Genomic DNA, 15,489 nt, shown 5'->3' on the forward strand with positions numbered 1-15,489 from the left:
GCCAGGTTAAAGGTACTGTCAGTTCCCTAGCACATTCTCTCAAAACTCAAGGTGAAATACCATCCAGTCCCACAGCTTTACTGACATCCAAGAATACTCAGTATCTGAAACACACTCTCCTCCTGTACCTCTAAACCTCGAACCAGCCCTATCCCTCTAGCATTAAAACTGACATCTCTAGGATGAAATACTCCAATAAAGTGTTCATTGAACAGCTCTACTATGTCCTCTGCATCAGTCACTCCATTCCCATTTTTATCCCACAATATCATTCTTCCTCAGTCATTTCTCCTCCTACTGGCCACATATCTAAAAAATTCCCTAGGATTTTCTTTGGATCTTAGGTCCAATCTCCTCTCATATTCCAGTTTCGCTTTCCTTACCACACTAGTCACTCTTCTGGCATGTGTCTTATATTCTTCATGCATCTTCTCTTCACCTGTCTCCTTGTATCTCTTCCATAGCCTCTTTTTCGCATGCAATTCCTGTTTAATATTGTTTGTCATCCACTTTACTCCAAATTGTGTCCTCTTGTTCACTTGTGGTATACAAGTTACCATTGCTACTAACAAATATTCTTTCACAATTTCCCACGCACTAATGATATCCCGGCCTTCCAATTCCTTCCTCCATGAAACTTCCCGAAGTTGACGTCTAAGACTATTATAATTATCTCCATTAGAATTTCACATAAGTTCCCGTCTCTTCGATACTCCTGCATGTCTATCATTTTCCAAGTCAAAACCATATGGTCACTCTCTCCAACTGGTGGGAGAGATGTCAACTCAGTTATTATCAACTCTTTTGATGCTATAACCAAATCCAAAACACTTGAACCTCTTGTTCCCTCTGTTACATGTTGCCTAAGACATTTTGTCCTTCAAGAATTCTAGAAATTCCATTCCCCTATTGCTGCATGCATCGTCCTCTCTCCAATTTATACTACTGTAGTTAAAATCTCCCATAACAATCATTCTTCTTGCACTTGCCGAACTTAGCTGTCTAAACATTTCCTGTTCTCCATCCTCTGTGCTCCTGGGTCTGTAGCAACACCCCACTAAATATCCTGTCTTGCTTACCTGTACCTCATATCATACGCTCTCAAAATCATTTGTCTCACTTCCTTCCAAAGCCTCCACTCTTAGAGGACATAGGTCATCACTTATCATAAGCAGTACCCCACCGCCACGCTTTCCCCTTGCATCCTGACAAAAAATGCTATACCCAGTGACTTCTATTCCTGTTGTTATATCCCCTTCTGTCAACCACGTATCAGTGATCGCAATAATTTTTGGCCAGGCTGATGCTATCTATGCCACCAATTCCTCTCCCTTATTCCGGATACTCCTGGCATTAGTATAAAGCATATTAATGCCATTGTCTCTATACCCAGCATTATCCCTTCTAGACTCCACTGGGCTCAGTGTTACCTGACATCGTCTCCCTTCTCCCAAGTATCCATTCCCACAAGAAGCTGTCATCCTCCCAGGGACACACTGACTCGTTCAGAACAGCAATCTCTCCAGATGCCTACGTCCTTCCTCATTCAAATGTAAGCGGTCTCTCGCATACAATTCCTCTCTTATCTCAAACGCACTCCAAGCATCCACATATACCAGTCCTCTCTTGTCACACATTCTCTCGCTATTATGCCATTCAATATAACTGCTCTTCTGCTCAGCTCATCATTATCATACCTAGGCAACATGCACACTATTTTTCCTCTCTCTGTCTTCATGAACACTTTCACAAACTGGAGGAAAGTGTGAAACCCATTCACAATTACATCATCTGATGAAATGATTGAATCTCGAACATTCAATCCTTTCGTGCCCTCCTCTATGTGCTACCTGAGATAGTTATCTCTCAAGAACTCGAGAAATTCATTTTCCTTTTTCCCAAATGCTATCTTTTCATTCCAATCTATACCACGATAATTAAAATCACCCATAATAATTATCCTTCCTTTGTTCACTAATCCATGTTGTTTGTACATTTCTTCATCACTATCCTTCACATTCCAATGCCTATAACAACATTCAACTAAATACATCTTCTTCTCCACCTCCACGTTACACCACACTGCCTCATAACCGTTGCCATTATTTCCCCATTTCATGTCTACTTTATGTGGACTTTATCCCCTGCTATCATCAGCAGCACTCACCCTCCCTTCTTGTCCTTTCTATCCTCGCAAAAAATGCTGTATCCTTCCATTTCTATTCCTCTTATGATATCATCTTTATTCAACCATGTTTCACTTATTCCAATGATTTTTGGTCGAATAAACTCAATCACTGATACTATTTCATCCCCCTTATATAGCCAGTCCTATCCAAGCCATGTGTTGGTTGTGATTTCTCCACTACACCTGCCCAATAACCTTTATCGCCACTTACCACATATATTTTATCAGTCTCAACTTCCTCACCCACATTGCAATATACTCCATCTTCATACACACATTGACTGTGCTTTCAACATCTACTCTCTCTCTCTCTCTGTGCCATGCCTCCCTGTCCACCCTAAATCCCCCCGTTTCTCTTTCATCTCTGTTCTGGTTTCATTTCATACTATTACTGTTTTCACTACCAAGCACGTCTGTCTCTTCAGTACCACTCTTCTGATTTTTTTCTTCATCTCTTTCTTCTAATCTCTTGATGCATCCATACTGTACTTCCATACACACTGTACTTTCATCCAGCAACACTTTCTCCAGTACACTTACTCCAAAGTCCTTTAGCAACCCTTCATCCTTGTATAATTTCATGACAATGTTAATGGTGTGAAAGAGTCAAAAGAGAAAGAAAGAGTACGTGACATAGGGAATTTTGAAGTTGCAGAATAGAAGAAAAAAAAAACAGAATGGTATGGTGACAGAAATTTCTCATGACTCAGATAAGTACTTTGTAACATGTAACTGGAGTTGAATTGACTAGAAAATGCTTAGTAATTATCAGGAATGGCTAAGAAAGGAAACAAAATGTGTGGGAGGAGGGAGAAGAAGGTGCAGAACAGAAAGGGTGAAAAAGAACATTGTGTTATATAGTAATTTTCAGATGCCCCCTTACAGTGTGTCCTACAACTCCTTGGAGGTATGCTAGACAAGCAAATAACAAAAAACATGTTTTTCATGAGTTAATATTTGTGATGTTACAGACTGTAGGCAGTCATTAGAACAAAGAATGCTATTAGTACCTTCTATCACATGCTTAAGGTAATGACTCTTCTCAATAAATTTACAGTAGAAATTATTGATGTTAGTTATTACCTAAATAAGTTATCCCTCAATAACTCTATAAATTCTTTTCTTTTCATTTTGCACTTAATTAATGCATGAATCATCAGAACAAATAAATAACAACAAAAAAAAAAAAAAAATCAGTGTCTGGAATTTTAATGTAATAGTAACTACATTATTATCTAATTTTATTCCTTTATTATTATTATTATCAGATCTTCACAGAGTCAAAACACTCTCATCATCATCAGATGTCCCACTATCTGTCACATATCTCATCAAACCATGCCTTAAACTCATTCACTCTTTCTGCACTTACCACTCCCTCCGGTAATATATTCCACTGGACAACTACTTTCCTTCCTCACACCTGTCTATTCATCTTCCAGGGATGACTTCTTGTTATTTCATTGTCTCCCTCCCTCCCTTCCTGTTTCCCCCAAATTCATGAAAACTCTCATCATTAATCCAGTAACAATCCTGTACTAAATTATATGTCTTTACCATATCATCGTATTCCTACTCCTCTTCTTTCTGTCTGTGAGGCCGTGTAAATTGCATTTTCTCAAACAAGAAACTACCTTAGCCAATTGTCTCTGGATCCTTTCTAGTATATCTCCATCCTCTTGAAAAGTAGATGACCAAATCAGAGCATGGTAATTCTTATGCAACAAACATTTTTACAAGAAAACCATTACTTTCTTGCTTCTACATGTTAAAGTCCTCTGCCTTATTGCCATAATCCATGGTGACGACCTCACAATTTAGCGATATGTTCCCTAAATTTTAGGTAATTGCCCAGCATAGCATCACACCTAGATTCCTGATCTCCTCCACCTCCTTCAACACATCTCCACTAATTATATATTATCATCATCATCATCAAATTCCTGATATATATCCTCAAGGGGTATACAGGAGATGATAGTACTACATGAAAAATTTACATCACTACTAACTTCCTATCTATAATTTTCTTCCAAATTAGTCCATTACTTGTCAAGACTCCAATTATCAGGTCTTATATTTCTGCCTTCTAAGGCACTTTTTGCTATATCAATCCACCTATATCTTAATCTTCCTCTGGGTCTTTTTCCTGCCAACCTGACAGAAAACACTTGTTTTGCTAATCTTTCCTCTCCCATTCTGTTTAAGTGACCATACCACCTGAGATTAGCTCTGCTAATGCATTCCTGGATGCTGACAATGTCAAGTTCTTTCCTAATATCCTCAGTTTTAATATGATATTGATGCCATCTGTTCATGCCCCTAATCTTTCTCAGGACTCTCATGTCTGCAGTCTGTAGTCTTTGGTCAAGTGTTTTACTTCTAACCCAGCTCTCAGATCCATAAGTTAAAATTGATTTTAAGACTGTCTTGTATACAGCTAATTTAGTGTTTTGGCTAATTATTATTAGCCAAAACACTTTGGCTAATAATAGTGTTGTCCTCACAATTTTGGCAATGTGGCCCCTAAATTTCAGATCCTTATCCACTATCACTCCAGTATCTCTTATTTCCTCCACCTCCAACAATATATCCCCACCAAACATAAATTCTACATCCCATCTTTGTTTCCCAAATTTTAAAACTTTACAATTTTCAACATTGAACTCGAACCACATTCCCATGTCCATTCACTCGATTTATTCAAGTTTTCTTGTAAGGCCACAACATCTTCTCTATTCTTCATAGTCCTGCATCCTTTCCTTGTTTTCCAAATTTTAAAACCTTATACTTTGAAATACTCACTGGTAATCTCAATTACCTGTTCACACAGTCTATATTCAAATCCTCTATAAAGTTACATCTGCTCTGCTAGTAATGCTTCTCCTCAACTTAGAATCTATCATCAGCAAACCACTGGATATTAACATTCAAATCTCTCAGGTTTAAATGGGAATGAGAACCAATGTTAAGACTTAAATTAAATATCACTTATCCCAAAACTCAACTATTCTTCCTATTGCTGTCTTCTGTGATACTGCTTCCCAATCCTCAACTTTTAATCAGACAGCTAATATGTTATCTGGTCCTATGCATTTTAGTTTACTTGCCAAAGTGTCGTGTAATCTATGAAAAGCTTTTTGGAAAATCTATATGTACCACTGTATTTGCACTTCCTTGTCATGTTTTTTCTTCTGTATGTACACTGATTTACACATTTTAAAAAAATTCTTAGTGCTAGAAGATATCTAAGGTCATTATAGATCAATTTTTTTAAAAAATTGATCTATAATGACATATAAAACAATTGCTTTAAAAAAATGTATGAACCTGTTGCTCAATGTAATTATAATGCTTCAGTAACATAAATCACATGATGCATTATTGCTGGCCTGGTCGGCCGAGTGGTTAACATATCCGCTCTCCAGCCAAAAGGCTGGGTTTGAATCCCACCATGGGCATGGATGTTTGTGATTGTCTGACAATACTAGTAGAATTACTAATGGTAGGCAGTAGATGGTGCTGGTGTAGATGATGAAGGAGACAGAGAGAATGTAGAGTAGGTGCCCTCCCTCGATGAGTCTTAGGACTCTTTGGAGATGTTGTGTAATAATAATAATAATAATAATTTAATTATTATGATTATTTAACTTTAGGTTAAACTATATTCTAAAAGTTAAACTTTTGATACATACAACAGTTTTTGCTGTTACTGATTTTGCAGTTCCTGGTGGTCCACCATTAGATGTAAAAGCAGATGCAACTGATTCACAATCAGTCAAAGTTACTTGGAGGGTGAGCTGATGATATAATGTACATATTTTTTTGTTTAATTACTAACATCTAGTTATACTGCATCTTTTTATTCTCCTTTTTTAAATTTTGAAGTAAAAAAAGCTATTTTTATAAATCTTATACTTGCAATTAATTTTTTGCTGATTTTGAAATATGCTTTTTTTTTTTAATATGTTTAGTATTTCGTTTGTTTCAAAGGAGAATTACTGTGATCACAAAGTTATCCACACTTTTTGTTTTTAATATACCATCAGCATTGCACTTAGAATTACTGAGTTTCAAAATAAGCACCTTTAGATCAGAAAAGCCTAAGTTCAATTTTCATCATTATGAGAGGAATCTTTATATGGGCTTTTCATTTGAAGGCAAGTTATCTGATCTCATACAGAGGTAGTAGTTTTTTTTTTTTTTTTTTCTCCTAGAAACTCAGGTTTTCATCCCATGTACAGGCAAATAGGCCTTCAGAACACACAATTTACAGACAAAAATACTGTTGGTAGTGGTAATGGACAGAGCTGATACTGATGGTAATTGAGCATAGTAGGAGAGACAGTGGGATGTGTGTAACAGGGCAGGAGTGGAATGCTCTCCTACAATGGGTCCTTAGACTCCTTGGAGGAGTCATGGAATAATAATAATAATAAGTACAATTGCACTTAGCTAATATAAATAATGTCAGAACTTTGAAAGGAGAAGAAAGAGAAGAGTTGTATAAGGCCCCTGGAAAAATAAATTGGGATATACTTGAACACTGTGGAAAAAGAACAGGAGGAAAAAATTATTGAAATTAGTAAGTACATGGGTGGTTGGAAAATTTCTCAGCCCCAACTATACATGGCAACACTATTGGCAAGATTGTTTTTTCTAAGTTGGTACATCTGTCATAAGCACCCATGTGAAATTTCAAGTCATTCTATCAAGTAGTTTTTTTTATACAGCTGTCAGAAGCCAAAGTTTTGTCTGTATCCCTTGAAATGGATAAAATTGAGCATTGTGTAGTATTTAAAATTCTTTGTAAAAGAAGGTTTAATGCCAAAAGAAATTCATTTCAAGGTTCATAAAAGTTTATGGGCACTCTTCTCCTTCATTTTTGACAATTAAGAAATGGGCTGCAGAGTTTAAACGCTGCCGTACCATCCACGTGAAGGATGTCCAAAAAGTGTAACAACACCAGAAATCATTGATCAGTGCACGTTATGATATTGGATGACTGGAGAATTGAAGTGTGTGAAATTGCTGAGACTACAGGCATTTCAAAAGAATGTGTAGGATATATTTTGCATGAAGAATTGCAAATGAAAACACTTTGCACAAGATGTGTGCCACGCTGATCAAAAACTCACTCGCATCAAAAATCTCTGAACAGTGCTTGGAGCATTTTAACAAGAATAAAATTGATTTTGTGCGTTGATTTATTACTATGAACGAGACTCGGATTCACTAGTAAACACCAGAATCCAAACAGCAGTTAATACAGTGGACAGAAGCCGTTCAGTGCCAAAGAAGACAAGGTCATGGCATCGGTGTTTTTGGGATGCTAAAGTCATTTTGTTTATTAATTAACTTGATAGGGATAAAACAATAACCGGGGAATATATTCTGATCTTTTAACCAGATTAGAGAAAAAATTCTTAAGAAAAGATCCTGTTTGAAGAAGAAAAAATCATCTTTCATCAGGACAATGCACCTGCCTATAAAGGTGTTTTGGCAATGGGAAAATTAAGGGATCTGCACTATGCATTGTTGAAACATACAATCTATTCCCCAGACTTTGCTCCCTCTGACTTCTATCTCTTCCCAAAACTAAAAATCTTCCTCACTGGTCAATGTTTTTCTTCTAATCAAGAGATGATTGCAGCTGTAGATGGATATTTTGCATACTGAGAACGACCACTATTATTATTATTATTATTATTATTATTATTATTATTCTAAAATCATTCTGCCATATACATTTCTTCTTTTACTTGCAACACATCAAAAAAACTGTTTAGGATTCTCTTTGGCCTGCATGGCTAATGTTCTTTCATAATCCAATTTTGCTTTTCTTACCACACTCATTACCCTTCTGGCCTGCGCTTTATATCGTTAATGTGCCTGCCGGTCACCTTTCTCCTTAAATTCCCTCCACAGTTGTTTTTTTTTTTTGCTGCTCAAGCTTAATGGTGTTATTCATCCATTTAACCCTTACTTGATATATTATTCGGACTCTAGGTATACAGTCAGCCATTGCTTCAAGCAAAAACTTCCTAATCGTCTCCCATGCACTATCAACAACTAGCCCTTGCAGTTTTACATTCCACGGCACTGAACCAATCAAACTCCTAAGCTTGTCATACTTACCAGCCTGATAATTCCACATGTACCCTGTCTTAATTGTAAATTCCACACCTTTAGCCACCTCCCAAGTTAAGACCCTATGATCACTCTCATCAATTGGTGACAACACGGTCATATTCATTACAGCCAAATTCTCAGATCCAATTACTAGGTCAATCACTCTTTGACCCCTAGCATTTTCCATTATATGCTGTCGCAGATAGTTATCCCTTAGGCATACTATCCCCACCCAACACCCAACTGTATATTGCAGCACCCAACTGTATATTTTGTTCTGCTAGTTTCAATCTCATGCCAAACAGCCTCAAATGTGCCCTTTTCTCTATCCTGCAGTTCCACTTCTATTCTCCTCATCAGCTGTCATCAATAACACTCCTCCCCCATTTTATTCTCCCTGTCACTCCTGAACACACCATACCCCTCACATTCAATCTCACTAGCTATATCATCTTCTGTCAACCATGTTTCACTGATGCCAATAATCTGTGGCCTGGAAGTGTCAACCAAGGCCAAAAATTCTTCCTTCTTGTTCCTAATACTTCTGGCATTAGTATACATGAATTACAGAAGCCCATTTGTCCCATCCCTATTTTGATGCTTTATACTAACTATCCCATTCTGATTCGTAGTCTTTCCTACTCACTTGGGCATATTACACACATTCATACACTCAACTGTCTCCCTAAAGTCTGCATATCTACTTCCCCACCCACTTAATAACGCTAGTTTCCCTGATTCTGCACATCCACTTCCACTACATTCGACAACACCTTTTCAAGTCTCCGTACACCAAATCCATTGAAATGTAAACCATCCATCTTATATAAATCCTTTTGCCCATCGAACTCACTCCACACATCCACAAATTCCACACCACTCGTCCTGCATAATTCACGCATAAAATCATTTGCAATTATGGCCCTCCTGCTATACTCTTCACTATCATACTGCGGGAACAGACTCACCATCCTAACTCTCTCACTCTTCTCTTTTGCTACCTCAAGCACTTCCTTCACATCCTTACTCATAGCCATTTTGTCTCCTTTCAAATCATTTGTACCTGCTACTGCTATCACTTCTGTCACCCGCTGCTTTTGCATTCTAATTGACTCACTTACATCCTTAACGTTCGCACAGGTTTGTACGATTTTGTTAAATTCTCAACTAACACACCTCTTACTAAGGAATCTCCATACAACACACACTCTTTCATTTTGGTTACACTTACTATCATACTCTTATTTTTTCTATTGTACTTTTGCCGTTTATCAGTCGGTACACTCGGTAAACATTTTTGCCAACGCTCTAGCTGCTGATTGACCTGTGTATTGCTCTGCGTAACCGAGCGATCTCACTCATTACATGAGTCTCATCATTTTTATTCTCCGATAATTCATTCATTCCTTCTGTATGTTTACCTTCATTCTCACTATCAATGCCACTCTCACAGCTATCTGGTACTACCTCGCAAATATCACTATTTTCTAGATTCTCACTTTAAACAACGATATCACTCTCATGACCCAAAACACTCTTTAAATCCTCACATTCTTTACACTTTCTGCACACATTCACTCCACTATCGTTGTTTAACCAGACTCCAACCACTCTCCTCAATGCATACATTTTGCAAACGGTACACTGAATCAAATCCTTTAAATTAAAATTTTTAGACAAAGATGTCGATCTGGATGCCATCTTTGTTGTATTCCTCTTTATGGGGGCCATGTGCACGATAATCATATTTATCAATTTACTATTTGAAATACTCAGAAAACACCCAAAAATCGCCCAGACACGCTAAAATACGAAAAATAAACAGTACTATGTAAATATTTGGCAAATTCACCAATTATTACTCAAAATGACACTTATCTGTTCAGGAGCTCTCCACAAACACTACACACCATGTAGCCCTCTAGTGGCAAGATATCCCATTATATACCACTATCATCATCTTCTTTTGCTATGCCTTATCCCGTGTTAAACAGGATCAGCATTCCCATCTTTAATCTTTTTCTTCCAGATTCTCTGGTCCAGGGCATCTTCCTGACTCCATCCTTTCTCCCTAAGATCCTCTGCCACCTTATCCCTCCATCTGAGTTTGGGCCTGCCTCTTTTCCTCCTTCCTTCCACCTCCATAAGCTCCATTCATTTACCAACATACTCCTCACTCCTTCTCTCTACATGACTGAACCCCCTCAGCCTGCTTTCTTGTACTTTCTTACCGATCGGACCCACCTTGATCGTCCCTCTGATGTAGTCATTCCTTATCCTGTCCTTCGTCACACCACTCATCCATCTCAACATCCACATCTCTGCCACCTCCATCTTCCTCTCCTGTGCCTTTGTTATAGGCCACGTCTCCGTGCCATGGAGCATCGCCGGGCTCACCACCATCTTATACAGCTTTCCTTTCATCTTACAACTCACTGTCTTGTCGCACAGGATCCTGCTCATCTTCCTCCTGTTCATCCAGCCCATGTTATTCGATGCTGTATTTCCTCATCCAGGTCACCATTCCTCTTGACGACTGACCCAAGGTACTTGAATTTCTTCCCTGAAGTTAACCTTTCACCCTGGAGTCGTATGATCATATCTTTGTCACTCCCCATTGACATATATTTGGTCTTTACCTGGTTAATTTTCATGCCTCTCTCCTCCAATACCTTTCTCCACTCTTCCAGAATCTTTTCAAGCTTCTCTCAGGATGATTCGCAGAGAACAGTATCATCGGCAAACATCATGCTCCCTGGCGCCTCCTTCTTGACATCCTCCACTAGTACATCCATGACCAGATCAAAGAGGTAAGGGCTCAGAGTTGATCACTGATGGAGCCCTACGACAACGGGGAACCCCTCTGTAATGACGGCACTAGACCTGACCTGAGTTTTTGCTCCCTCATACATCTCCTTCACCAACCTCACGTACTTTTCCGACACCCCCCCTTCTTCCTCATACACCTCCATACCTCCTGTCTGGCCACTCCGCCTGCATCTCCCTATATTTCTCCATCAATTGCCTTAGTGCAAATTTTGCATCCATTGTCCCTCTTTCTGGCATAAATCTAAACTGCTCCTCACCAATTTTTGTTTCCTGCTGTATCCTTCCTTTGATTACTCTTTCCCATATCTTCAACGTGTGTGACATCAGCTTGATCCCTCTATAGTTGCCACAATCTTGAACATCTCCTTTTCCCTTGTAGATTGGGACGAGAATGCTTTTCCTCCATTTCTCTGGTATCTTTTCCTGTTGGACTATTTTCCTTATCAGATCCCATAACATGTCTATGCCCTTGCTGCCCAAGCTTCTCCAGGTATCTATACCTGGACAAGTGTGGAGAAACTTGGGATAATGGGCTGGAACATTGCTGGAATAAATGTATTAGTCTTAAGTATAAATATAACATCTAGAGAAAAACTTACTCTACAGACACTTGATGTATCAAACTAAAGGGTAGAATTAAGGAAAATGAGACAATATGAAATTTGTAGAAATGTGAAAATTAGAAAAGAAAACAGAAACTCTCTGAAAAATATCAAATTAGAGCTGCAAAAAAAAGAAAAAAAATTTCAAAACTGAAAAATGAGCTAGGAATAGTACAATACAATAGAGGGGAAAAAAATAATGGAAATATGTAGTCATTTTTATAGGAAGCTATACACAGGCAGGGAAACAGATCTTCATCTAAATTTAAATGAAGCAAATTGGCAGGTTGTTGTGGTGGTTGTGCTAGCATAAGCGCAGAATGGAAGTAACGTTACATGTGTCTCTTACACATAAGTCTTTTAATTTTGATGAATATTAGTAATTGTAGTACTTATTTTTTGGTTATATCTTATTTACTTTATACTGTAAAATCAAGGGTATGTTTGTATGTGTTTGTTTCAGAAATTCAGTACAGAATATCATTTAGAAAGTGTTTTTTCATGGCACTTATGCATACAAAGAAAATGGCAGCTAACACTTCCTTGTTTACTGAGTTTGCCATGAGGGATTTTGTATGATGTAGGGTATGTTCTATATATTCATTACCAAAAGTGAATGGGTTATGGTACGTAAGCACGAGTGGCAAGAGAGTGTAAATGTTTCTTGTGCAAGTACAAGAAATGTGAGTTGTGTGGAAAGCAAGAAAACGAAGTCACAAATATTAATGATGCATGGAAAGATATCAAAAGTGTTCTGGAGAATATGGAAGTAGAGAATTCTAGTGGGCAAAATATGAATGACAGCATGAAAGAAGTGGCTGAAAATAATGTGAATGATCAGGTGACAGTAAAAAGTGGAATAGCGCATTTATGTGGCATCCTTCACAGGACAAAATGAAAGGTAGAGTGACTAGAAAAACAATTGTTGGATGGTACACTAGGTGGAAGAATGAAAGAAAAAAATTAATTGGGAAAGTATGAAAGTGTAAGAAACTGGAAATAATCATGGAGAAGAAATGTTATGGAGATTCAGTGATAAAAGTATACTTAATGAGAAAGTGACAAAAGCATGTTTCCCAGGTGTGAAGATCAAGGATATTATTGAAGCTGTTAGTTTGTAAAAGAGAGAAGTAAAAGAGTTAATTGCTTTGGAAGGAACAAATAATTTTAAAGAGAAGAAATATGCAATGAGATATGAAAGATTAGTTGAAAGAAGCAAAAATGAAGAGTAAGGAAGTAATGAATATAAGTCTGCTGCCTCAGTATGATAAGATGATAAGTTGAAAAGAAGGGCATTGCTAATGAGAAAATTGTGCAGGAGGAATGGTGTGTAGTTTATAGAGGTATGAAGTGAATTTGATGGACGAAAGAACTTATATGTGCATGATGGACTACATTTAATTGGTTTTGGAATTAGTTGTTCAGAGAAAGTGTTGTTTAGTGAGAATTTGGAAGGGCAAATGAGTGTGCACACAAAAATGATTATGCAATGCTGAATGCGATTACATAGGTCTCAGATTTGAGTGGATTGATAATGACATTACAAAAAGGGTAATTGGGGATCCCTGGGAAAGTTGAAATGCATGTACACTAAATGCTAGAAGTATCAGAAATAAGAGAGTGAAAGTTTTGTCACTAGTCAACTTGACTTGGCCAAAAATTATACTAACTGCTGATTCCCAAAAATTACTGGGGTTCAGCTCCTAGTAGACAGAATTTAGAGACAAGTGACCTAGCAGTTGACAGATCTGTGGAATGCTCCTTATGAGGATTCTTTGAAGGTATGTGTTATAAAGTTTAGTTAATAGGCAAAAAAGAGGGGACATAATAGAAACTTATAAGATATTAAAGGGGTTTTAGAAAATTGATGCAAAGAAAATTTTTCAATACATGCCAAATAGTCAAAGAATTAGGAGTAATCTGTGGATGTTGTGTAAGAGTATGGTTAGTAAGGGGGTGTGCAGACTAGATTTTTTGCATGGAGAGAGAGGTGAATGAGTGGAATGGATTGCCAGAATTAGTTGTGAGTGCCTTGACGTTGAATGAGTTTAAGGAGAGATATGATTTTTTTTTGGGGGGGGGGGGGGGGGTCTCTGCAATGAGTCTCCAGATTCCATGGAGATACTGTAAATAATAATAATAGTAATAATAAATACAGAATCGCAAATCATAACAGAAGAATTATGGAAAGTCATCTTAGCAAAGAATAAAAAAATTCTGAAGAGGATGTATATTAGCAGAGCTTGAGGATGTTAAGTTCATAAGGTCATATTGGATATTATTATTATTATTGTTGTTCCAGGCAACTCCAAGGAGTCGACAGACTCATCGAGGGAGGCCCTAACATCATGTCAAGAACAACTATTCGACATTCACACAGTATCTATCATACCTTGTCTTGAACTCATTCATGGTCGTAGCACCCACAACAGACTCTGGAAGCTTATTCCACTCATTCACTACTCTCCAAGTAAAAAACCTAGCTCTAATACCCTTGTCAACCATGCTCTTGCCAGCTTCCCTTCATGGCCCCTAGTCCTCCCACCACCAGTCATATTTTCAAAAATATCTTCTGGATCAATCTTATAGAAAGCCTTCAGTAATTTGAATGTCTCAATCATATCACCCCTCCTTCGCCTATCGACCAATTTCTGCAACCCACAAATCTTCAACCTATTCTCATAAGGTTCATTTAAAAAAACCTGCTATCATCTTGGTCACTCATCTCTGGATCCTCTCCACTTCCTCCCCATCACAAAGAAACCCTGGTGCCCATAACTGGGCACAGTAGTCCAGATGGGGTCTTATCAAGGCTCGATACAGAGGAACAACAACTTGTTTGTCTCTGCATGTTAAAGTATTTTTCAGAAGCCAAGTGATTTGGTGAGCTGTTTTAGTCACTTTTGCAATATGCCCCCTAAACTTCAATTCCCTATCCACCAACACTCCCAAATCCCTGGCCTCATCAATCTCCTGGAGTACAGTTCCACCAATGCGATATACTGCTGCTATTCTTTTCACCCCAAAGTGCATAACCTTACACTTTGGCACATTAAATTGACATCCATTTTTCCTAGCCCAGTCTTCCAAACTATCCAAATCATCCTGTAAAATTTTGACATCCTGTGCACTCATAATTGCTCTACCCAACTTTGCATCATCTGCAAACAAGTGAACACTTCCTCTCAAATCCTTTCCTATATCATTGATGAACAAATTGAAAAGCAGTAGTTCAGGAACAGAGCCCTGTGGCACTCCACTAGTCACAAGTCGTCTTTTAGACTCCACCCCTGAATAAAACACTCTCTGGTATCTCTCCTTCAACCACCCTCCTATCCATCTCACCAACCCTATATCTATCCCCATCTGCTCCAGTTTACTGATTAGGGTTCTATGTGGTATCCTATCAAAAGCCTTGGCAAGGTCCAGTAGTATCACTGTAAACCCATTACCCCTATCCAGTTCAGCCATCACTGTGTTATAAAACGTGAGCAAGTTACTGAGGCATGATCTACCCTTCACAAAACCATGTTGTCCCCCATACAATATCCCATTTTCATCTATCCAATCCTGTATTCTTTTCTTGACTAATTTCTCTAAGACCTCGACAATGATTCCTGATATGCTAATTGGTCGGTAATTTACAACAGCAGTCTTGGAACCACCTTTATGCAATGGAACTATTTTTCCCTCTTTCCACCCCCTCGGAACTAACCCAGACCTGAGACTCAAATTAAA

At 38.0% G+C, this 15,489-nt stretch overlaps 1 protein-coding gene across 1 annotated transcript in view; it reads left to right on the top strand.

The window, feature by feature from the left end:
- The window catches only part of LOC150093941 (cell adhesion molecule Dscam1-like), a 1,598,688-nt gene that overhangs the window by 788,891 nt on the left and 794,308 nt on the right, over window positions 1–15,489 (top strand). The window contains exon 15 of the mRNA XM_090412925.1: window positions 5,913–5,983. Within this exon, the coding sequence (XP_090269051.1) occupies window positions 5,913–5,983 (71 nt within the window). The remainder of the gene's footprint in view (window positions 1–5,912; window positions 5,984–15,489) is intronic.

This window comes from Typopeltis vanoorti, chromosome 23 (genome assembly GCF_054136105.1).
Source record: "Typopeltis vanoorti isolate ZY-2024b chromosome 23, IOZ_Tvanoo_1.0, whole genome shotgun sequence".
NCBI classification, from domain to species: Eukaryota; Metazoa; Arthropoda; class Arachnida; order Uropygi; family Thelyphonidae; genus Typopeltis; species Typopeltis vanoorti.